This window comes from Poecilia mexicana, unplaced genomic scaffold (genome assembly GCF_051168715.1).
Source record: "Poecilia mexicana isolate PSO_F unplaced genomic scaffold, ASM5116871v1 scaffold_1, whole genome shotgun sequence".
In the NCBI taxonomy this organism is placed as follows: Eukaryota; Metazoa; Chordata; class Actinopteri; order Cyprinodontiformes; family Poeciliidae; genus Poecilia; species Poecilia mexicana.
The window spans coordinates 9,087,180-9,112,703 of record NW_028263370.1 but is presented as its reverse complement, the minus strand read 5'-3'; the positions used below and the strand labels follow the sequence as shown (position 1 = coordinate 9,112,703).

The window sequence follows — 25,524 nt, the reverse complement described above, 5'->3', positions numbered from 1 at the left end:
TGGGTCGTCACTTGGTGTTTCAACTGGAATCTGGTGCAAATCAACAGAGAGACGGTTCAAAAGACACTCATTCAACGGTGCCATTTCAGTGTCCAGTGTAAGAGGAGACGGCAAAGAGCAATGGTCAAAGATCACTCTCTGTTTATGGTCCAGCCTTGTTAAATAGTGGTAGTAGTAGATTATGCTGCAAAGCCCACCTTTCCCCACCATCTCAACCAACAAAAAGCACTTAAACGTTTACCAGGAGTGAAAATAAGTGAGGTTTTTACAAAATAAGTTTTGGTAAAGACAGAAGGTCAGAAAGTAGGTTAAAATATGTGTACTATTTGTATGAGTGCTTTTTTTTTAATGCTTGTTTCAGTACTCTCAGTGGATCTTGTCAGTTGAAGTAATGCTGACAGTAAGAAAATGCAGAAATTGTGCTATCCCAGTTTTTTGTAAAGAAGTATATGTCAATAACATTTATCTGATTGTTGTTGACCTAGAAAATGGTGCATCACAGAACATGTTGTTGACTGTTGCTGATTGACAAAAACTGGTCGGAATTCCTAGTTTTGATGGATTTGGGAGTGAGAAAAACTATTTATTCAATATCAGGCTCTTTTCTTTGTCTTCTTGATTAATTGGTGCATTTCTAGATAATTCTCTTTTTTTTCATAAAATAAACAAATAGGCCTGTCACGATAACAAATTTTGCTGAGCGATTAATAGTCTCAAAAATTATTGTGATAAACGATAATATTGTTTGAAGACTATTTTAATTTGATGTAATCGTAATGATATAATAATGCAAGCACATCCTGCCCAAAAAAAGAAAAACACTTTATTTTCTAAAAAAAACACTTAACACTGGAACTGGTAAATAAAATAAGCAAAACAACCAAGAACAAAAATAAAATGGACTCTCAGACTCCGTTAATAAAAAATGCACTGTTTTTTGTACAGCAGCGCAGCCAGCTGGCGCTTGCTTTCTGTTTGGCCTGACAAACTAAACACAACATAAAAGCAAAGTGGAAATAAAAACTACATTCAACCACCAACATAAAATCAAAGTAGAAATAAAAACTACATTCAACCACCAACATAAAATCAAAGTAGAAATAAAAACTACATTCAACCACCAACATAAAACCAAAGTGGAAATAAAAACTACATTCAACCAAAAAAGTACAGATTATGAAGTCTGTTTTTCTATACTGCCATCAATAATCGCTAAACTTGGATAGAGAGGACGGCCACATAGTTCACTCCTCTCTTACGTTAATGACACGAAGAAGGGAGGGATCAGTGGAAAGCACCAAAGTTGAGCCTTTTTTCATCTGTCATCAATAGAAAGAGAAAAAGGCAGGAAGAAACGATACAGCCGATAAATTAAAATGAGGTCGATAATTTTCATTTATCATGCGATTAATTGATTTATTGTTTACCGCAACAGGCTTAAATGTAGTATTCAGGAACCAAAATAAACTTTCTATTTGTACAGCCAGCCTATTTCCAGTGCTGTGAACTTCCCTCAAGGAGTGTTGATGACACACTTGGATTCAGATGCATCTCTAGATTTCTTCACTCTGTATCACCCAAGTTGTCACCCTTTGCATATTTGAACAAGCTTTTGCAGCAGAAGATAAGCAGAGGCAGCTTCTCAGACGTAGATATCCCCCTCAACCCCACTAACTCGGCTTCTCAGTGAGCTGTTAGTCTGTCTTTCTTCCTGTCCTCTCCCTGCATAGATATTTCTGTGATTTCCTGCTGGCTCGAGCTTTATAAGAGTGATTATGAGTGGCAGGAACGATGAGGGCAGTAAGAGGGTAGGTGTTGGTGTTGGTGGTGGGGCGGGTGTTTTTGTAGTTTGGATGAGACGGAGTGAGCTGGGTGGTCAGGACGGGATGTGTCTCATATTTGCCACGTCGGTAGATGAAATTTCAGTCAGGCCCAGATGTGCACAAATGACAGTTTTCATGCCGTGTTGAAATCAGACATTAAAACTAAGAGGAATGCCTGCACGTACCGACACAATAGCCACCATTCTCTCTCTGCTTAGAGGGATTAGAAAGATGGCTACATGTCGCCACTATTTTGTCTGGAGTGCAGCTGTTGTGCTTTCTTGGCCGATGTGTGTGTGTGGGTGTGTGTGTGGGTGTGTGTGGGAAAGAGCAGTTTGACAATCGATCGTTCTGTTGCTGCTGACCAGAGGCAGCCGTTACCATCTCTCTTTCGCTCTCTCCTTCTCTCTCTCTGTTATCTACATGATAAATGGCTCATAAACTCTGTCACTTTCTCATTTTCTCACACGAGTTAACACCAACTGATGCCCGTCAGTCAAGCTGTCAGTGCAATGAGGTGTAAACTTTTACCTGAATGCAGACCCAGGATTAAGATGATTCTCTTTCCATTAAGGTTCAACTCAGCCTTTGAATCCAAGAGCAGGAATGACCCAGAAAGAAATTTCTAGCAAAAAAAAAAAAGGAAAAAAAAAAGAAAAAGGGAGTCAGCTGCTTAAAAAACAAAAACAGAAAAATATGTGATTTTCTGTTGAAGTAATTGGTCTCATAGGGAAGCTGTTGTTGGAAAAACAGGGATTACAGACACAGACAGTGTGTTCCAGTGGAAATGTTAAGCTTCAAGCTGTGATTCTTTCAGCTAAAAGTTTTTTTTAAATGTTGCCTTACGGAGTGATTTAATTCAAAGTTCCTAGGATATTCCCAAATCTTTGAAGGGCTTTGTCTTGACTTGACCTTTCCTCAGGGCTTATTGGGCAGCTGGAGCCATCTATATTAGTATGAATGTTACTACTGAACATAAAGGCTTTTCAGTCATACAGGAAGATGCGGATTTGGGTCATTTTGAGGAAGACCCTTAATCAGCGTTATGTTTTATCATATATAGATGATCCATTAAAGAGTCATATCTGTGCTTACTATTATCACTGCAACCATTGACTACTTGTTGCTAGTAGTAACAAAATAAATCTACGGAATTATAGTGAATTAAAGTTAAGAAAAACAAAAGTAATAATTCTGAGAGCTAGTATAGACAAATGTAGACATTTTATAGATAAAATAACACTCATTCAAAACCAGACAAAGGTTACATGTTGTGCAAAGACACCTGTTTTCCTCCCTGTATGAACTTTTCCTGTTTTACACCTGTTAGTATTTTCAAAACTTTTGGGCCATTCCTTCAGACAGAACTGGTAGAACTAAGTCAGGGTTGTAAGCCATCTTTGAAATATGGCTATTTACAAAAAGGACAATGTGCAACGCCAACATAAACGTCACCATTACATATGTCGTACCAGATCGCAGCTTTACGCTAATAGACATCTACTCTCCCTTGGCAGTTTGAGACAGGAAGAGAAAGCTTAGAAACGGATTCGAATCGAAATGAGAATTTTGCTCAGACACCTTTCAGCTCTGATCACTACTTTTTTAAAGATTTTTTTTGGCTCTAGTGGCTTTTATTTGATAGTTAATTGACAGGGAAGTGGGTAATGAGAGAAGGGGGAAGACATGCAGCAAAGGTCGCCAAGGCCGGGAATCGAACCTGCGTCGAGGACTAAGGCCTCCATATGTGGGTTGTGCTTAACCCCTGTGCCACCACAGCACACCTATGATCACTACTTTTCTACAGTATCTGACTGATATCAGTTCTTTGCTGTGGCCACTCCAAAAATTGACCGAAGGTTTAATACAAACAATGTAATCTCATAGGTATAAATTCTTATGATCCTTTAAAATGGGTGTAAACAGGTCCCTAATCTGATCCTGATATCAGATCTTGATGCTCAGAGTATTTATGCCTACACAAAAGTAACAAATGTAACTGATTTTCTTGCATTAGTGTGCTAATAATAATATTGACTATGAAATGTGTGTATATTGTGTAACATAAATTGCTTTGGTTATCCCCGCTCAAGAGAATCTTTCTAAAAACTGATGTCGTACATTTTTATTCAGTATTAAGATACACCCCATAAAGGAGATAAATTGTGATAACGGAATGGAGTAGCACTGCAGCTGGAAGGGTAATGTAGAAAATTGTTGCCTGTAGAGTTAAACCAGTATGCTGTGCCTGAGAGCATGTAACTGCACAGGTGTCCTTAAAGCCCTCTTTGCTTTAATGACACCACCAGCACCGCAGGAGCTGCTGTTTTGTGCTAATGCTGTTGTTCTGTGTTGGCCCAGATTTCTCTGATAATGCTCCAAAAGGTTCTTGTAATGTCAGGGGCTTTTGTTTTTATCAAATTTCTAAAAAAAAAAAAAGGTACTTGTAGAAAACTTTGAGGTATATTTGAGCTCATTATCCAGCTCCATTTTCTCTTTTCCAGTCATAAAAGCTGTGAAAAGGGGGAGGGGCTCATTATCTTTAGCTGTTTCAGTGATTGCTGCTTCTGCAGTATTTAGTGACTGCTTTTATGCATGGATATGAGAGGTCTTATTTACTCAGCATATGTTGCGGTTATGATTATTATTGAAGTTCAGTTCAAACAAAGAGGTATAAAAAGTCTTATCTCAGCAGCTCTTGAAATTTGGTAGCTGCATCCTCGGATGAACAGCAGCATGTTTTACAAATTCTAATTAATTTTCAACAAGAACTGACAAAACGCAGGGCCATTAAAACACCAACCAGGATCTGTGCTGCATTAGGTGGGGGAGCAACCTTTAGCAACGGTAACTTGAAATCAGCAGTTATAATATTTATCAATGTTTGTTGCACAACAATACAGGTTTACCCTTCTTTTTACAAAGACTTTTGCAGAGACTCATTTGTGCACACTCTTACTTCTTTTGTCAGTCATTCTGTTATAAATTTGCTGCTGTGTTTGGAATTATTGTCTTGTTAAATGACAATAATTAAATGAAGCTTTAGCAGCTGGACAGATGGCCTCACATTTCAACCTTGCATATTTTCGTATACAGAGTGGTCCACGGTGTGCCCAGCTCCTGGAAATAGTTTCCATCTTGGCTTGCTTTTTGGTTCATGCAGACACAACTTAAGAAAGACAAATCTCTTTCTTAGGAATCCCAAGATGGAAATTTAAGATACTGATGAATTGCTTTGGAGCCTGCAATGTAAATTGTATTTCTTTTTTCTTTTTATTTTGCATTTTGTTGGAACACCGCGCAGCCTGCCCTTGGCTTGAACTTGGTATGCCCACTCCTGGGAAATTGGCCCCAGCATAAAATATTTTTCACTTGTCTGCAATCTCTTGCTGCAGAAAGATGAACTGCACATTGTTGAGCATGGCCTTACATCTGGCACAGATTGATGGACAGCAGCAGTTGTTCTAAAATCACTGTTGGAGTTTCTCCTCTTGCATCATGTCGACACACACCTGAATGTTCCAGACTGCTGCTTCTTCTTCTATAGAAACGCTCCAACTTGGTGAATTATCAGTTCATCAATAAAGGTGAATCTCAGTTAATTAGAAAATTGTCAAAGAGCTCAATCATTAAATTAATTCAATCGTAAACATGATACTCGTATAGATTAATTCTACACCCATTTATGGTGAGCTATTAAGCGGAAGCAACTTGAGCTGGGTTACTATCTCAGCAGAGGCACCACATTAAAGCTGTAGTTTGTGAAAATAAAATACCCTGACCAAGTATTGAGTCCATATTCTGTTTAGTACATTGAGAATATTTGCAGGAGAACCACATTTCTGTATTAAAAAAAAAAAAAGTCTTTATCCTTTAGTTTTCTAGCATTCTTTTTTCTTTTTTTTTCAAGCAACATTTGACATTACGGCAGGATGGTTTTCATGCTCCACTTTTGTGATCGATAATTACTAGAATACTAATGTTAGAGCACTGACTTGACATTGTAGTTAAGACATACTTGATAGTAGAATAAGGTTTGTTACCCTTTTTAGCTTATTTTAATTTTCTGACATCTTACGTTACTATATATATATACATATATATATACACACACACACATATATGTATAAATACACAATATAATCAAGTAAATTGTTACATTTAACTGGTTTTGGCTTTTGGGATAATTTTTATTTACATGTAGCTTATGCAGCTTCTTAACGGAGGTATGTGTATTTCCCTCAGGAAAATGGCATCGAGGCAGTCTTCTCTCCTCATCCTTGCCCTGCTTGGACTCTCCCGTGGGATAGATTACCAGCAGCTATCAACCCCACCGAAGGTAATGTTGAATTTTGACCTCCTTGCTGCGCTCCATCTGATTTCTCTCCTCACACTCTTTTCACTGCTCTTTTGGTTTCACAGTCTCTAGTGTTGCCCTCTGCTTATGTTAATCTTCTGAATTTTTAAACAGTAACAGTGATGCTGTTTTCACAAAGAGATACTTATGTAAATAACTGAGCCCATGCTTCCCTTAGATGTTTTTTTTTTGTTGTTATTTTCTGATATCCTATAGCAGGGGTCCCCAAACTACGGCCCGCGGGCCGGATCTGGCCTGCCACGTCATTTGGTCCGGCCCCCTGAACAATGCCGGATCCGGCCCGCCTCCTCATACCAGAGAGCATTCAGAGTTTTTTTTCATATATTGTATTTTCTGGTTTATATGTGGATTTTTCTTCAACCACCAGGGGGCTTTTGAGCAGATGTGAAACTAACTTTCCCTCAATGGAATTTATACTAGTCAGTCCCAGTCACCGTTTCACTCACGGTTTTTTCCATTTGCATTCTGGGTAAAAATCTATCTAAAAGCGTGTGTCGTCGCGCTCTCCCCCCCCCCCTCCCCCCCGCTCGACAGTTTCAAATACAGAACAGCCCCCCTCCTCCTCCTCCTCCTCCTCCCCCCGTCGACAAGAATTTTCTAAGGTTTCTTTCTACAAAACCTGAGACCGGCCCCCGACCAGAGAAAGGAACAGCTATGTGGCCCTTGCAGGAAAAAGTTTGGGGACCCCTGTCCTATAGTTACTGAATTTCGTAAATCAGAGCTTTACGAAAACCAGGTATTGTAACTCAGCCACTACACTGTGATGGGTACATCTCTGGTTTTGCAGCATTAACTTGCTGATAAATATTTATAGTGGGATCTAATTGTCTGTGAAAGAAAACAAAAGGACTTTAGCAGTAATGTGGTAGCATATTTAGTCCTAGGATATTTATGGTAAATTAATTTGCTTAGAAATAATACTAATGCTTTTAATTTTTTCCCTTCCAGTTATTTTGAATTGTTTCCAAGAAGACTTTTGTGTCATGTTTATGTTATTGGGAGATTGTTTTCATGGTTACTTTCTCTCCCTATTCAGAAAAAAAGATGAAGGCAATAAAGAAATGTTATGCAGCTGCAATAAGTATTCTGATAATAATTACGCATTCTTGAAGTTATTTTCTGTAGTCAGTGTACAAAAAATGGCCTCAGTTAAAATGTTGGCAGAAAGAGTTTATGCAATCAATGTGAATGTGCTATATCTGTTTTGGAATCATGAAAGTCTGTGCCAAAATTCTTGGCAATTCATGCAGGAAAACAAAGATCATTTGGCGAAAACTCAAGGTAAAGTCTGCAGAGGTTTAGTTTTGGGAACTCGAGGGAACTCGAGGATCATGTCAAATAAAATGATACATTTCAAGTCCCTTAAGTCATTCTACTAAATTAATTATTCCTGGTGTTGATAACCTCTCCGTATTTGTGATTAAAAGGTGTTTTTGCTTTGTTTCTAATCCCAAAACCTAGAAACGTCAGAAATCTAACAGCAAGTCCACTCACTTCTAAACACTCTGAATGATGTAAGAACTGTTCTGAAAGCAAAAAGATAATAAAAATGATTGCGAGCGACATAGTCGCTGCCCCAGTATTGTAACCGCTGTGCAATAAATGGTGCTATTGATAACCCTTCCTGCAGTATTATGACATCCAGCAGGCAGCCCCTGTGCTTCAGAGCTGTGTCATTCAAGGTTGCCAGAAAAATGCCCATTTTCCTTGGATATATGTATGTGGGCTATGACCTTTCTTTTCTCCAATAATGCATCTAAATTAATGTACAACAGCTTCCTCTTCTCTAGATATTTCCATGGTTTTATAATATGAAAGCATTTCTGTCTGCAAGTATGTGGGCAGATGTAAATTGCTCAGCCAAGAACAGAAGTAGAAGAGACTGTCCACCGATAACAGTAGAGAATGCTTAATATCACATGGCAGGGCAGGGGAGGGCAGACATATTGGCAAGTACACAGCAGGAAAACATATGTTGTGATAATTTCACCTATCACCTTCTAGTGAGGAATTACATGCATATTTGCACAAACTGAGTCTAGTCTTACTCTTCTGTAAAAACACAGTGTGCGTATATGTATGTATGTTTTGTTGGGAGCAAATTGGAACTTGAGTCATTCTCCTCGTTCGAGCTCACAAACCTCACAAATGAAACTGATAACGATTGAGGTTTTTTTTTTTTAGATTAAAAGCATTTTTCAGACATACTGCAGACCTGCTAATTTAATTTTGGGTCACGGTGGGCGATAAAACCTTTAACTTTTATCGCATTATTTTTTAGGTAACTGTATGGCTGTGATTGCACGGCACAGCATTCATAAAGCCACAAGTACAAATATCGTTCTTGAAAAACAATCTCATCTTTAATAGTCTTCTTCAGGACACCGCTGATTTACAGTGTGATTTATATCACTAACCCACTCACATTAACTTTATTTGATCATATTTTACTGATGTTTTTTTGATGCTCTCGGGGAGCAAACGGTGGAGAAAATATTCAAAATAAAATTTCCAGCCTTCCTGTCAGTTTTTTATTATTATTATTTAACATAATTAACTGAAATTTATCATACCAGTAAATGCCCACCTCTAGTTTTGGGAATTCACCAATTCAGATTTTTGTATCAAAAGTAAATCCAAATTATTTGCAGAAAAATCACATGGAGGCAGGTTAGAGCTTATATAACGTATTTCAGAGAAAAAACTGTTTGGGAAGCTGTAATACTGGGTTGCAATGCTACTTAATGCACTATTGGCTGGTTTTTGCAAACCAACCAATCTAAGAGCACCATTCATTTCCACTGGCACTGATTGGCTGTTTGTTCAAGAGCGGAAATAAGAAGACATTAGCTTCTGTGGTAGTGACTATCACTGCACAATGTGCCTGGAAGCCCTAAATATGTCTTACAGTTTAAACTTCCTTCAATAAAATCAGCTAAAACATTACCTGCAACACCACCAAACTCTGTAATCTAGGTTGTGTGATAAAAACAAATACCAGAGTTATTTTAACAAGACAGCTCAATTCCTCCTACACACATGTTCATCTACACACATGATTTTAAATCTTGGATTTCAATGTTTTGATGCTTTAAGTTCTACTTTCATAAATCCAGAATAAGACTGGTTCCAGCTCATGTTTTATTTCAACAAAATTAAAAATTAAGCTTATAAATCCAAAAGTTTTTTTTTTAATTTTTTTGTCCTATGAAAGGCTGCTTCACAAAACAGATGAACAGCATTGCACACCGCGGTGCCATTATATAAAGCAGCCGGCTTTTTGTCTCCAGCATTTTATTTAATGCAGGGAGTGTGGGAGCTAAACATCAAGTGGAATGGGATGATGGATTGTGTGACAGTGGGAGATGGAGATAAGAGTGAGAGCAGGAGGAGCTACTAGAGTTATCAGGGAAACGAAGCGGGGGAAGAAAGGTGAAAGAGACAATGAGGCGTGAAAAAGGAGTGCAAGTGAGGGAATCGCATAGCTGTCATGCCTGAGACATGCAGGTATAATGTCCTTCAGGGTTGTTTTGGTATGAGTGGTTGGGTTTCCATTTCTTTGATAAAGAAACCTTAGCTTATGGAGATGGAGATCTGTCTTCTTTGTATGTTTTCTGTTTTGAATTGAGCAGAGATTTTGTGATTATTTTTTTTAAATTAAATTCTGTCTTAAAAAGATTCCATAGTATGAATGTTGCTATATTATATTTCTGTTATATAATGTTTCAGTGGGCAGAGTTTTATGCATTGTCTAGACCAGAAACACTGGTTTATTTGGTTAACCGTGTTGAAACAGCTTTTGTAAAAAACCTTCTGGGGTTGGTTTAAAAGTCTACGTCATCTGTGTCAAACTCGAGGCCTGGGTGCCAAATCTGGCCACCATAAGATTCTCTTCCCTATAGGGCCACGTAAATAGAAGCTTCGAAATAACAGTTGTGTGTTTTAAATATTATTTTATCCATCAAATCAAAGCTGTTTTTTGTAATATAAAGTACAAAATTGCATCACTGTGAAAAGATATTCAGTATTCTTTCATCTTAGGAAGCGCTCGTTGAATGCTTGGCCAGCTAATTATTATCTTAGCAGTTTGTTAACGAGTAGGTTTGTGGACTTTTGTGATCTTGATGTGGCCGAAAATGAAAATGTGTTTGACACCCATGCTCGATATAATTAAGGTTTGAACTGATTGCCACTTTTTTTCTAGAGTTTGGCAAATGAACCAAACTGGCGTCTAAGTTTCTTTTTCTTTATAGGAACTATTTCTGGATGTTATTCAAGTAGGAATGTACAACACGTTAACATAGCAGTCTCTAATTGCTTTCTGATTGCAAGTCTGTCTGGATATATGATGTCGGTGTTGCTCAACAGAAGTAAAACTAATTTTGACACGCTCATACTTAAGGTTCAGCATTGTAACATTATCTGTTTCGCTGATCAAAGCTACATCCAAAATTGAAATCGCAGTAATTTGTCTCATCTTAGCTTGAAGTGTGCAAGTGTTTTTTTTTTTGGTTTTGTTTTGTTTTGTTTTTTCTTTCATATGGGTTTCATTTGAAGCGGTCGATCTGTAGTTAAAGCCACAGGTTAAGGTCATACTTGACACTTATACATATTTATCTTCTCATCTTTTTTGTTGTTGTTTTTTTTTCTGATGATGTCTCTACAGTGAACAGACATTTGACAGTTATTTATTCCCTTCAGGTTTACAGCACCAAACAGCCGGCTGTGACTCCCAAATCACTTCTCTCATTCCCAATTAGCTGAACTCATTACAGCCGATAGATTGGAGATTCAAAGATATCCAGTAAACATGGGACCCGGCACAACAGGCAGCCAGCTTTGTTACTCCCAATTAGAAGGATAATTGGCACTTTATTAGTGCAATTCAAGTTCAAACACAGCTAGATCCCCTTGGGGTTACAGCAGAGTTGCACCATTTGCGATAGTGTTTGAGTTGTGCCTATTTAAATTCAAAGCCTCAAGCCATCTGCGTAATAAGCTCCTTGTAAATGCCATGGCATGAATATTCATTTAGCTCCATAGTTTTTGCTTTGTTCAATAATCTCTGCTGAGGCCCTGCAGTGGGGATGTGGAGCAAGAAAAGAATTTGCCTCAACCTCGGACAGCTATAAATGAAGTTTTCTTTTTTGGGAGGGAATTATAGTTTTTTTTATTTATTTATTACATTTTACAACAGTCATAATTAATTACTCAACAGGCATCTCTGCCTAAAGGAAAATGCAAAATTAAATCCCATTTTTTACATGGTGTGAATGTCATTGAGCTGTAAATGAAAATCTCAGCAGCTCAATAATTGTTTAGTAGATATACACAGATCAGGTTTCTTGTGGCTAACCCCTTTTTTTTGTTTTCTTTGGACCTGTTTATTCAAAACAGACTAATTCCTTTTTTTTTTCTCATATGACTTTAATACATACAATCTTCAAACTATGTTTGATAGCATCAAATTTAAATATAGCCATAAATAAAGAATCAAAACATTATTCCTATTTATATATAAAAGTACTTGTCTATAATTGTCATCAGATTTTTCTCGGGCTAAAAAAAAGTGACATCTAGTTAAAAAGAAAAATGTTTTTCAGCATTTGAGATCATAGTCAGAGCCACCCAAGCAGAAACTGGCCAGTTTTAATCTCAGACCTATTGATCGGAGGATGTCTACTGCCAAGCAAAGTCACCTTAGTAATAAATGAACACTTATTATTGTCATATTTTTACAGACAGGATGCATATCTTGCATAGCAAACTAACTCCCATACGTGACTTTTTTGGTTGGCGATTTGAGTGTTTTTGTCAGTGTGAAGCTGTTTGTATTTATTACTGTCATTTAACATTTTCACCAGCCACCAGTTGCAAAGTTCTTAACACTATCTAGTTATTACATTCCCTTTGATGTCTTATGCAAAGCAGTTTTTTTTCCCTGATCTTTTACTGTTGCAGAATTGCATACAAAAATATATTCAACCCTCGGGATGACTTAACACTCCTTTGGGTGAATCACAGTTTTAAATTTCCTTTGTAGTCAATTTAGAGAAAACATTTTTTTTTTGTTTGAAGGTATACGATCATCTTGCCTGGATGGCTCTTTTAAGGTATTTTCCACAAATATTTCTGAAGTGTTTTCGTCTTGGAGCCATTAGAGCACTTTGGGATTTAGATTGTTAGGTTTGTTCAGGATAATTGCCCTGATTGCAACACATGTCTAAGCAAGGTAAGAGTAGAATTTTTTTTTTCCATTATCATCAAAAACCCTGCAGCATAATTTTTTGAAGATTTATAGTCTTAGGAGAAAAAAATAAAATAAAAAGGAGTTGAGTTTTAGAAAGGGGTGTTGGAGTTTCTGTGGAGTGGAGGTGTTAAGGTTTGACAGTAGATGGAGAGAATAATTGTAAACATAGAGGTCTGACACAAAGATTTGAGTTTCAGGGTGATTTATTGGCTTTAATACATTATTTGGCACAAGGGGCTGTTGACAGATCTTAACTTGAACTTTTCATTACGTCTGATCAACTTTTCTCTGGAATCCAGCTCTGAAAGGGGAAAGATTATAGCCAATAATCTGCAGTCAGGGGAGAAAGGTGAGGCAATGAATGAAGCAGTCAAAAGCACCATGTCGCACAGATAAGGGTGCATTGCTGAACCTGATAGGCACAACAGGTGCTCTTCTTCTATACATTAAAAAAAAACAATTTCAGTCAGAATGCAACCGTCTTAGTTTGACTCTCCTCTTTTATTAGACCCAATAAAGTAGGCTTTAAAAAAAACAAAAACAACAAAACGAAGGTTGGTTTTTACAACAGAGTGACAAAGATACTTGTGAAGGATGGGAGCATTGCCTTTATATATAAAAAAAAGTAAGACTGTACATAATTTTCATTTATAAAATATTTTATTTGTCTTACCATTCTATTGTTTGATAAAGCCAAAATTCAAACCTTTTAAAACAACAACGTATTTCAATCCAGGTCAAAATTGAAACATGAGGATCCATTTTAGACTCCTATAGAGTATTTTGCTTACCAGTCATGGACCTGACCACATGACACTAGCCATAGCCACAAATAGTTCAGCTATCCATAAATGTAAATTATATACAGAAAACAGTACGAAGTGCATACAAGGAACAGTGGACTTAATTTTGATATTGCACAACTGAATCAGATAATATGTTCCCCACAACACACCTTACTCTTTATCTTTTTGAACTCCAGGGCCTGGCGTGGGGTGGGCCTGTCGCCATCGACCTGGCCCTATTGTACTCCGGCACAGGTTGTTTTTGCATTGAGCAGAGTGTAGTCTCTTAAGTGGACAGGGATTGTCAGATCCAAACAAATTCATGCAGAGGCCATCTCCTCAGAGTCTCAGGGGAACACTTTGTTTTGTTGTTGCTGTTGTCCCATCCATTTCCTTCTGTAGCCGGTTGTCAACGAAGAAAAAAATTACCTCAGCCTTTTCTTCAAATAAATAAGACAAAAGAGTATCATCTCTGATCTGTTTGGTGGGAGTAAACCACTGCTGCAGAATTTCCTCCTGATCAGAAAACCCCTCTATCTGAGAGTATTGCAGACTTCTGATCACTTCCATTGGATAAATATTCCCAGATTTCAAAATTTTGGCTGAACTGGCGCTTGCAGTTCCATTCTCCAGCGTGGCTTCAGCCTCCAGATCAACATCAAAACCCTGACATGTTAAGCACAAGCAGGTGCCTATAATTTAGTTTAATTTCATTGCTTATATGTCACACAGGCAGTGATTTTCGTCAGTTTGGATTTTTTTTCTTTTCTTTTACATATATTCATCTTCTTCATTTGTGATGCCGAAATGTGGATTCTTCATTCAGCCCGTGGAATATCAGTTAATCCAGAGAAAAGGAAAAATAGCTGAATATGTCATTGTCATTCAGTAATTGACAAGGATAGAAAATATTTTTTTACAGTTATATATTTCAGTAATGTTCTGTGTTAAGGACATGGGTTTTGTACTGGACCCATCAGTCTTTCTGCTAGTCAGTCATTCTTAAAATTTGGGGCAGATGAGGCAGTTATTTTTGAAAGTCCTGGCTGGAAATATAAGCTGGTACGTGAAAATAAAACTCTGGTCCTCTTCACAATGTCTTCCATGTGGTTTTGTCTTTCTCTTTTTTCATGTACAAATTACTTAAACATAAAGCACAAATCATTTCATTTTCAGGAATCACCTTGTCTTCATATTGTTCGTTTGTGACTGCTCAACCGTGAGCACAATACCTCGTTGAAATGTAATACTGCATGAAGTGAATGAGTCTGGTTTGTGCTTCTTGCGAGGTTGTATTGGTGTGTGCCAAGCCTTGCACACAGGTGGCTCGAGGAGACAGAATAATAATTCAGTTAAATCCCGCTCTCATTATCAGAAAGGGCACTTGTGGTGTTTGTGGCTACTATGCAGTCTCTTGAATTGTTGCCCCACTTTTCAACATGAGAATATCCTTGCACAGATAATGAGGGGAATCTGTTACAAAGTGTGTATTTTCTGTAACAAAAATGGATTATGTGATACAGAAATCCAGATAACACTTGGACAATGTACTTTTAAAAAAAAAAAAAAGTTATTTTATTTAAAAAGTCTCCTTAGGGTTGAAGAAGTTGACTTCTGCAGTGATAATAAAGCTTGCAGAGTCAGAGGAGGGATCCCTCTGTTCCACTGGAGAAACCTTGGCTTTGACATTGAAGTGTTTCTGTTGGAAAACTAGAACTGTGGACACCAGCTGGCGGGAGTCCAGCTGGCCTTTATTTGTAGTTAAGTTAACTGCAATGCCTGGGGTGAAAGCCCCACACTGACTGCAAGATTTCACTAAGGTGGCGAGTCAAAAAACCATTTACACAACACTCCACAGATGCCAGTTTTTGTCACTTTTCCCCCTCACCCTGACGGCTTTGGCAAAAGGATAGAGAACTGTTTGTGAGCTGAATGACAGCAATCTGGTTAGCTTATAAAACATCGTCTGTGGAGGAAAACGGTTCTGGAAACGTTATAAGTCAGAGATGCAGACTACACCGTGTTGTTTTTTTACTTTCATTGCAATAAGTCCACACTGACAAATGTAAAATATTACAGTATAGTGTGACACAAACCCTTCAGTAGATATAGATATCCACAGATCCTGTGAAAAGTTGACTTATACACACCATGGACATTAAAGTCATATTGCATTTTTGAAGTCTTTAAGACTGCTCTTGAACTACTGTATTTTCAAATTTGAAAATCAATTAAAAGTATTGTACTCGCAAGTTTGAAACTGTCGCTGAATTTCTGCAAATGCATACATAGACCTACAAACAGTTTTTTTTTTTTTTTTAGTCCGTAAGATGTTGCAGAGAAACTCCATGCTTTTTTGTAACCATCAACAAGCTTCTGGTCAGTTCTGGCTGAAAAACAGACTATGACTAGACTAGACTGTCTTTTGCTCAAAAGTCTAAGCGGGGATTATCATTCCCTTTCTCCTGCTTCAAAGGAGCATCCTCCTTGTCTTTGAAGAGTCTGATGACCTCCCCATGCTTGATCTGATTGTCTTTCTGCATGGCAAGCAGGAGGAGGTCAGACATCCCTCCTCCACACAGACCTCTTGGTTTGTTCTTGGTCATTTTCAGCTGTAAAAATGATCTCTCCAAAGAAGCTGCAGGTGCTCACTAAAATGAACAAAAGATGGTTGAGAAATCTAAATAACTAGTCTTATCAGTAAATAACCAACTACTTTCTAAAAACAAACTAGTGAAGTCCTCTTATGTCCTACAGTGGGCACATGTACAAACCTCCATGTAGGTACAAAATGAAACCAACAGCACACAATAAGGCCATAAGAAGAATCACTTATTCTTCTGCATGTAGCCACCGTGGCATACAATAATCTTATTCTTACAATTAAGATTAATGTGATCAATTACAAGCCCACAAAATGTCTGCTGGTATTATTTATATATTAAAATAGCTCTGATCATCACATCATCATGTTTACACATACAGAAATATAAAATAGAACCTAATCTACACGCCCCACTTTTACTGAACGGAACTTTATTAAATGTATTTTTAGTAGAATATGAATTTTAATTTTACCCAGCTGACTGAAATGATAAAACGTTTAACAGATTGAGGTAATCTCAAATATAGACGACAAAACTCTCCCTGAATTTTGTTTGGCAGTTTGTGAATACTGTAGCTTCAGGCCATATCCTCAGGATTTCAGCAGTTTTAGTCTTCAACAGTTTTTTTTTTTTTTTCTCTACCACTGGCAAATGTAGCTGTACTAAAAGGTGATCTTGATTCTGTGCTGTCTATATTCAGTCTCACAACATGTTTTATTTTGAAAATTGTGAGTAATATTATTTCAAGCAGTGTCGGCATCAGAAAGTGCTCTATAAATCAGTTCAAAAAGAAAGTTTTGAGCCAATTTGTCATACCCTCATTAGTTTGCATCACAAATGCCAAAGCTTTTTTCTAGGGTTGTCGTGTGAGCCACTGAAGTTAATTTGAAATACAATAAAGCCATTAAGATTAGATTTAATTGAAGTGAAAGTTTACCAATAAGCTATTTTTGATTATATTTTGCTTCGTTGCTCTAATGAAGGTGTGAAATTTAGATGGACTTTCAATGAATCTCGACTAATGAAGTAAACGCATCGTGGTTGCATTTCCAAATAGTTGAGCTTGGAATTGCCGGAAGTTTAGCCACACGTTTATTTTTTTATTCCAATAATTATCAGTGTGGACCCTGTTTGCTAACGATGATCTGCACATGTATTTAGAAAGTCAGTAATTGGGTGCATTACGAGCTGCAATATTGAGATTACTGATTGGTTGTCTGCTTGTTTTGAAACCAGACAAATTGGGTATGTGCCATGACCTGTGAGAGGCTCTGCTGGAGATTGGTAATTATGCAGACATCTCGCCTACAGCTATGTCAGGTCGTGTTTTGACAGACATTCCAAAGCAGCTCAGGGAAGCACGCTGAGTAGTTTGTTCCTCACATGTTTGTCTTCATTACTTTTGTTTTTCTTGTCACTGCAATCTTCTGCAAACACACTGAGAAGTTTCAAGTTTCCTTTTACTGACAGTTGGGACAGCAGGATTCCCTGTAATCTTTTCTCTGCAACTGAGTTGTTGCTCGGTGTTTTTCATCAAACCAAACTGAATCCCTCTTTTAGCATCATTACGGTTGATCTGTATTTTGTTGAACCTTTTCGGGAATGGCCATATTGTTCCCGCATCCAGGTGGCAATGAGGTAGAGGATTACGGTCATGTTATTTATCAACCTGTTTTATCCATAGTTTTTACAGGAAAATCAATAAAAAAAAATATCAGGCCACTATTCATAATGTCATATAATTAGGGCACTGACTTTGTAAGAGGCCTGTAAGCTAAAAATATTGTTTTCCATGTTAAAGCCTAGTTTAATTATGATTATTAATCACACAGCTGTAGGATTATTAACATTTTTCCACATTGCAGCTAAAAACTTCATTGTATTTTGGTAGGAATTTTACTCGGCTGAAAGACTGGATGTCAGAATTGCCTTGTGTTGTTCTACAGTTGCAGTAGATGCCACTAAAGCAGTTTGAAACTGTCAGAACTGACACACACATTCACACAGACATTCACAGGTCAACAACAAAACACTTGTCTTATCTAGTAGCCATTGTACAGCGATAAAACCTCCTGACCAATTGTACTCAAACTCTTCTTGGTTGCTAGGTAAAAGGCTGGGCTTGGTTGGGGTCGGTAGGTGAGGGAAAGTGCCTGCTGATTTGGAGTGTTACAGTTGGAAGGTTTTTGAAATGGCTCATTTTCCAGGCACCAAAATACATTAAGTTATTGCAAGAAAATGGCTGGGTAGTTTTTTTTTGTGCTTGGATTGTTTTCAGAGGTACTGAAGACCCAATTGGAACTACAAAACTATGCATTATGCAATAGGTCCCCTTTAATAATTACTCTTAGCAATTGTCTATAGTTAATAGTCAAATCAGACGTATAGATAGACGGATAGATAGAAACTTTATTAATCTATAGTTGTACAGTATTGTATGTCATAAGTTTTGCCCTTAGTGTAGATTATTTCATTCTTATGTTTTTATTTTTCTGTAAATATACATGCTTCGATTGCCTGTCACTTTTCTGCTGGTGCTCTTGAATTTCTCCGCTTTAGCTGGAAGCAAACTAATCAGATGCTTGAAATCTAATACTCTGTCTGTAAACTATATAACGTGGGTTCCACTCTTTGAATTGAGCTACTGAAATAAAGTCATTTTACAATGATGCTCTCTCTCTTTTTTATCCAGTTGGACCCATATTTGGAAATTTTCCGATCAGCCAGTAAGTTGTTTCTCTGGGAGTCAGCAGCTCTGTTTATATCGTTATTTTACTCTTACAAACCCCAAGTGTGCAGCTCTCAACACTTGGAACATCAGCAGTTTGCACTCTTCCAGGCTCATACATTAAACATAGTTTGTTTTCTCACATTAGGATGTGTCACAGGAGCCACGGTTGCTAAATCCAGCTTCATTTAGTCTTTAGAAAAACACTGACTCCTCTTTTTTTAGTCTTTCTTTTACATGTTTGGGTTTTAATAGATGTTTTTTGTGTTTCATATGTAAAGGTAAAAACGATCATTCAAATTGTTCCTAGCGATGCTCACTTGCCCTGATACATTGCTACCAACATTCATGGCAAGAGCAAAAAAGCTGCAGGGGGACAGACCGGGCAGATAAAACTCAACACAATCTGTTTTCTGTTTCTCAAAAATATGTTTGTGCAGCACAGTATATACATAAGCATGTCTTCTGAAAAGTAAAGTTAGACTTGAATATCACAGTTTCTAAATGCAAACTTTGTGCTTGAATGTTTTTTGTTTTCCTCCAGATGCACAATCACCTCATCCAAGAATGAACCATCATGTAATGCATGTTTCTTTGTATTATTTGCATTATTTCATTTTCAAGCAAAAAAAGACCGCATTGATAGTTTTTTTGGATTTTAAGCTGTTTTTTTGTTTTTTTATCTTACCCTCTGTAAACATGGCTGTCTGTGACACCATATTTGTTTGCAATAGATTTGGTGTTTTGGAGCATTTCTGCAATAAGCACATTTTAAGTCACTTTTCTCTTCTCTGGGATTCGTATTTGCAGTGGCAACAAAATGGACAACCTATGCCAGAGGATTGCACCTGCTAGTTATTACACAGTCTTAATGCTCTGCAGGTGTGTTTTAAGGAAATATGTGAAACGTTATTCTTCAAATATTGGAAAGGTACTGGTATATACTTAGGTCTTTAACACAAAAGGAGGAGATAAAACTGAAACTACTGATGCAAGTAAGAGTATTGCTGCTCTTTTCCTGTGTGGGTTCAATGTTAGTCTGCTTTAATGTCTTCAAACCTTTATAGAGTGCCATGTTTGCATGGCACTCTATAAAGAGTGCCATGCAAACATGTTTATTTTTATTTTTGTCAGTACAACCAAAAAACAGTTTTGAGAGGGAGAGTCCCATTTGCATTTGCAGAAATCAAAAAAAATTTTCACACTACATCTGATTTACGATTTTAATTGAAAAAAATATTTTTGCTTTCTTTTCAAAAAAGAAATTACAAATGACAGAAAAAAATGTCAAAAAGTGTATTATATATATATATATATATATATATATATATATATATATATATATATATATATATATATATATATATATATATAAAAAGAACGTTCCTTCTGTGATGGAATCCGTAACCCCATAAATACCCTGTGAGGAATCAGAGCAGGATCCTGCTCATTCCCCCTTTGCCACAGCTTTGTCTTCACATTTTAATGGTGGCTTCCTTCCAGGTGCAGAAGTACTGGGCACCCTTTAGCAGAGCAGATAAAGACTAATAGATCTGCAATCTACCCCAGTGATGCTGCCACAGCATGTTTTCTCTTCACTGAGCTTCAGGAGACATATAAGCCTGCTGTGATAAAACATGTGTAACTGCAGGCATGTCTGCAGTAGCTATGACGATGGTTTGGACGATGGCCACTGTGATCCTTCCTTTATGCAACTCAGTAACTACTCAATGTGTTACTGCTGAAGCTGACTTTGGATTCCTGCTCATCTTCTCTGTAGTTTCAAGAATTTTTTTATGTTAATTGGTTTTAATTTACACATAAGAAAACACATTTAAAGACTTTTAGTCTGGTTTCATCACCACCTCGTTAGACATTCCTATTGATGCTGAGGAGTTATTTTTAGTCACACCATTTAGTTTGTTTCTTTAGATGTTTTTAGAACAACATCTATTGCCCAGTAAAATCTAATTAGTTTTAACTAGAGGGGAAACGATTTCCAGAACTATTGAGGTGACTAAAGATGTGACTTCAGATTTGATGTCAGCTTAGAATAGACTCTCCTGTTGTGCTTTGTTACTAAAACATTCACAGAGCTGGTAACAAAGCTGCTTCTCAGGTTTCTTTCCATAAATTTAAGCTCACAATGAGTCACATCCCATACAGATTTGGGTTTAATGTAGGCCTGTACAATATTAGGAATAGGAAAGCATGGAAAATATGTGAGTATTGGTAATATTCTGACAATTGTGACTTGTGATGAATAAACTAATAATTAAAATGGGCTACTATCTTTTTTCATTGGGGAGACCAACTGCTAATAAAGATAGAAAGATAGAAATTAGTAATTAATGTTGCTTCAGGTAAATGTCTGCTGTTTTGTCTCTGAAACAACTTGGGTTTAGTTTCTTAAAACCTCAACCACCTTAACACCTCCAATACATTTTGTGTTGCATAGAGAAGATGAATGCTTATGTACAATAAGACCTATTGTAGCCCAGGCGGTTTTTTTACGATATGTATATTGCAATCAGCAGTTTTGACTTGCGATTCATTAACTTATAAATAAAACTGGAAGTTTTTTTTCCCTGAAATTGAAACTTCTTGGTTGGTCGAGAATAATTATCCAATTCTGCTCAAAGTATGAATAATTTTGGGCTTTCCTTTAAAGAAAACCCTTTGTTAAATGCCAGTAAGCATATGAATACACAGTGTAAGTGCAATAAGGTATTTTCTATTTCAAACACAAAATGTTGCAATAGTTTTGAAATTATGAAGAAATTGCTATTTTATTTAATCATCCTCACTAAATCAGGTTAATGATATACACATTTATTGTTGTAAATGCATAGCTGAATTAAACGTCGATCACTGGATGATAAGAGTTGCAGAAAACACGAGTAGTCTTACTTAGACCTGCATATGTTGTGTGCTTGGGTTGGACAGGTCGGTTTTGTCCTCCAGCACACTCAAGCACTGGCATGTTTTATTTAAAAAGCTATTCCAGGTAAGTGCTCCCAGCACTAATTCCCTCTATCCAGCCCAAGAGCCCAGACTGAATCTGGAAACAAAAACATGTTTAAGTATGCTGCCTCCTCCACTTTAAGTCAGAAAGACACGAAATTCACCTGAATTTGAGAGAGCAGGAATGCAAATGTGAAACCTGACGAGGTGCAGCGGGCTGCGGATTTTCTAACTCGTCTGTCCATTTTAGCCTGCGTCATGAAGATGAGGAACCTAAAGTTTTCTTTTTTAGCTTTTAATGTTTATTTTCTTTTGTATTAATAGCTAATATTGTGTTTGTATTATCGAGGAACATACTCAGTAAAATGTGTAAGTCTCCCAAATTTATTAAAGCCTCTGCTAGTGAACTGTGAATTTAATTTTTATTTTCTGCTTACAAATGAATCTTTGCTTTGGCTTCTTAAATACCCACAGCAAATGTATCTTTTTTTATTTTTAAATATATATTTGTATTTTAGCTCTTAAGTATTGATTAAAATGTTTTTTTTTAATTAGCACAACTGTTCTTAGTCTTAGAAATGTCTTGAAACAAATTTTGTTTCATGTCAAATTACGTTCTGTTTTTGTTAAATTAATTTTTAGTTCTCCTTGAAAGCGCTGTGTTCATTTGTGTTTATCTCATAAGGCTTTCTAGGTTCTTCTTTTGTTGCAATGAGCTGCCAGTCTTTTTGGATTCGTCTCCAGCAACATTACAAATACAAGTATGTTGCTGATATTTCTTTGTAGTGAAAGTATATTTAATGCTTCGTAAAAGTGGACGAAGAACATCTGTGGGCAGTAGTTTTGAAATCTGGCCACCGATTCTCTGTTGCATTTTGGTTGCGCTCTAACACATGGGAATGGTTTGATCCGACTCTGGCTGAATTAGACTGGAATCATCTTCATCTGGTCACCTGTTGTCTCAAACAACGCAGTCCAAAGGGCAGCGAGAGAGCGTGTCTCTGTTTTGATATTTTCATTTTTGTGACTCGGAGGGGGGGCAGGGGTAAATGAAACCCTCATCAATTTGGATTCATAAATCAGAAACAACATGGCAGAGGCTAAATGCCAGCGTTGTGTGCCAGAAGGTTGCAGTTTGCTCTGGGCTAATTGGCCACATATTGTTTACACTGCAATAAAAAGTTTTGCCACAAACACAGAAATAGCTGCAGCAGTCAGTTTGCTGGGATCACACGGATCGTGCTGCCGGGTCAGTGGAGGCCTTTTCATTGTTGTGCTGTTACTATTCCACAAAAATTGTTTGCTGTAAATCACGACTTGAGCAGCTTTCAGAAGGAAAGGAAAGGCTGACGACATGAAAGTAAAGACATAAAAAAAAAAAAAATCAAATCACAGTTGGATTTTTGTAACTAGCATCTTTCTTGATTTTTGAACACGCTACAAGATAAAAAGTACAAGTTCACATTAAATCAGATTTAGAGTGCTGTTTACTGGTTTTATTCTGTGAATATTTAAAGTTTGTGGTTGTAATATGAGAAAATCTGAACAAATTTCCTGAGGTCTAAATGCTTTTTGCAAAGCCTTACATTCATAAATCTTATTCCTTCACTAACTATTCAATTGAATTGAGTGTTTACAAAAATCTGTTGCTTTGTCATTTTTGGCCAAATGACTTGTGTGTGTTTTGTTTACGTTTCTTTTCAGGAAAAATGTCTGACATCCGAGCCGTCAGGAAAATGCAACAGCTAAATAACTTGGCTGCGATGGTGACGGAGCTAGCCAGGCCGGGCGACACAATAGTGGATTTCTGCAGTGGAACGGTACTGATGCTCATCCATCAGCCTATTAAACCGTGCGCACATGATGCTCCATCTGACTACAGCCACATTAGACGCTGCTTCATTAGTGACCATTTGAAATGGAACAATCCCTCGCAATTACTCGTGCTCGTCATTTCCAGTCAGGTGGATGTTGTTGCTGGGTCACGTCAGTCACACAAGCTGAAAGCAGGCACACTGAGCAGCACCCTTGAAAGGATTTTTATAAAGACCAGGAGAGTTCATGTTTAGTTTATGGGGCCTTTCCATGTGCTTTGTGCTTATGTTGGATGTTTCTGTTTCCCTTATTTTGTTCTTTTACTTTCCCTCAGGGTCATGTGGGGATTGTTCTGGCTCACACACTTCCAGATTGCCAGGTAAAGTATCTTAATATGTGTGTGTGTGTGTGTGTGTGTGTGTGTGTGTGTGTGTGTGTGTTCAGAGAGTACAGCAATAAGCTGTTCTCCATTTTCTAGGTTAAATAAAACTAAATAAAAGAGGGATTCTATCCAGGATTTTTTTTGTTCCTTGTGATACTAGTGATCTCTCTTGTAGACATTTTATCCCAATAGACGTTTCTCTGTTAGGAAATACTTTTTTTTTTTTACTCTCGAGTAATTTCTTAGATTGTTATTTCTTAGTTTTACTTGAGTAAAAATATGTTGAAGTCGTTTTACTCCTACTTGAATACAGTTTTTGGGTAGTTTACCCACCTCTCCTTATAATCATTATAGGTTGTGCTTTACTGGCAAAGATTAGTAGGAGCCCCTTAATAAAATCACAAAATGCGTATTGTCTGCAGAACATTTTCAGATGAGGTTAAATAATTATTTTGGATTAACAGACTGTAATACTACTTATCAAAGTAAATTATTGTGTCATTATGCGTTTTAAAAGTGGCTTTCTAAGGAAATTCTCTGTTTTATCAAAACACAATATTATGGCTTTTTTCCTTTCTTCATATTAAACATCACAATCCTCTGATTGCATTACTGCTGATTTCAACTGTTTTAAAAAATGTTGCTGTTTGATATTTTCCTGTTTTCATTGCAGATCATCCTCATAGAGAACAAAGAGGAGTCTTTGGTTAGAGCCCAACGTCGCAGCACTGAGCTCGGCCTGAAAAACATTGGTTTCCTTCAGGCCAATTTGGATTACTTTACTGGACCGTTTCAGATTGGGGTGAGTGATACATGTAAAAAAAAATAAAAATACAAGTTTCGCAACAGTTCTGTTCTTTACTCCGTGTGATGCCCGTCAGATTCTCTGGACAAACTGATAATCACTTCAAATACAGTTAGAAAACAACAGAACAGAATTGAAACAAATTTTAAAGCAATTATAACAAAGAAATAATTTACCACTTAAAGCCAGAAAAGTGCTGTAAACATACAGAGCCCCTCAGGTAAAGCTGACATTGGCATATTTGTCAAAATGTTGGAATAAATTGGGAGAGTTGAATTCGACTTTGTCCTGGGGCGTGTTTGTGCTGTTTGATTGCCTTGGGGTTTTCAAACTAAAATCTTCAGGATTTGAAGAAATACCAACGGTGGTTCGGGGAGGGGAGTGCATTCTTGAACACCACTGTAACTACTGACTCATAACAGGCCTGCTATACTTGGTCAATACTGTTAATGTAGTTGCAAGAAAACATGTGTTTCTTTGCCATGACGGTAAAATATTTCCCTGCATTTAAATTCCACCGAAACAATAATTCATTTTGCATTGTGATGTAACAAATTACATGCCAACATAAAACATGCTGTACTTAAAATTACCTTCTTTTTTTTTTCAAATGCAGATGATGCAATTTGTTATTTATGTTATCAGTCTTACACACTTTTGAGTCAACAATGAGGAGATTGATATTGTTCGCAACTTATATTGTTAATTTAATGTATGCGGCCATGAAATTTGTTATTGTAATTATTGAGAAAGTGTCAGGTTTCTACAAGATTGTTCTTCTCCTTGCTTCCTTTTCACCCATGTAGAGTAAGTCTTATAAGAGAACGTATTTGTACATTAATAATGAAATTTGTTAAATCGAGTGAATAAACTTATTGACTGATAGATATGCTGATACCGTGTTCATGTATGAATGAAAGAGGCTTTATTCAGTTGTTTTTGTTTTAGCTGCAGACTTTTGTTCAGTGTTCTTATGCAAGTGCACAGT

General features: G+C 37.0%; 1 protein-coding gene across 2 annotated transcripts in view; it reads left to right on the top strand.

Annotated features, from left to right (window-relative positions):
- Positions 1 to 25,524, top strand: part of gstcd (glutathione S-transferase, C-terminal domain containing) — a 44,656-nt gene that overhangs the window by 6,324 nt on the left and 12,808 nt on the right. For both annotated transcript variants that reach the window (XM_088003994.1, XM_014999828.2), the window contains 4 exons: positions 6,069 to 6,162; positions 23,239 to 23,354; positions 23,684 to 23,728; positions 24,405 to 24,533. In XM_088003994.1, coding sequence (XP_087860120.1) covers positions 6,069 to 6,162; positions 23,239 to 23,354; positions 23,684 to 23,728; positions 24,405 to 24,533 — 384 coding nt within the window. The remainder of the gene's footprint in view (positions 1 to 6,068; positions 6,163 to 23,238; positions 23,355 to 23,683; positions 23,729 to 24,404; positions 24,534 to 25,524) is intronic.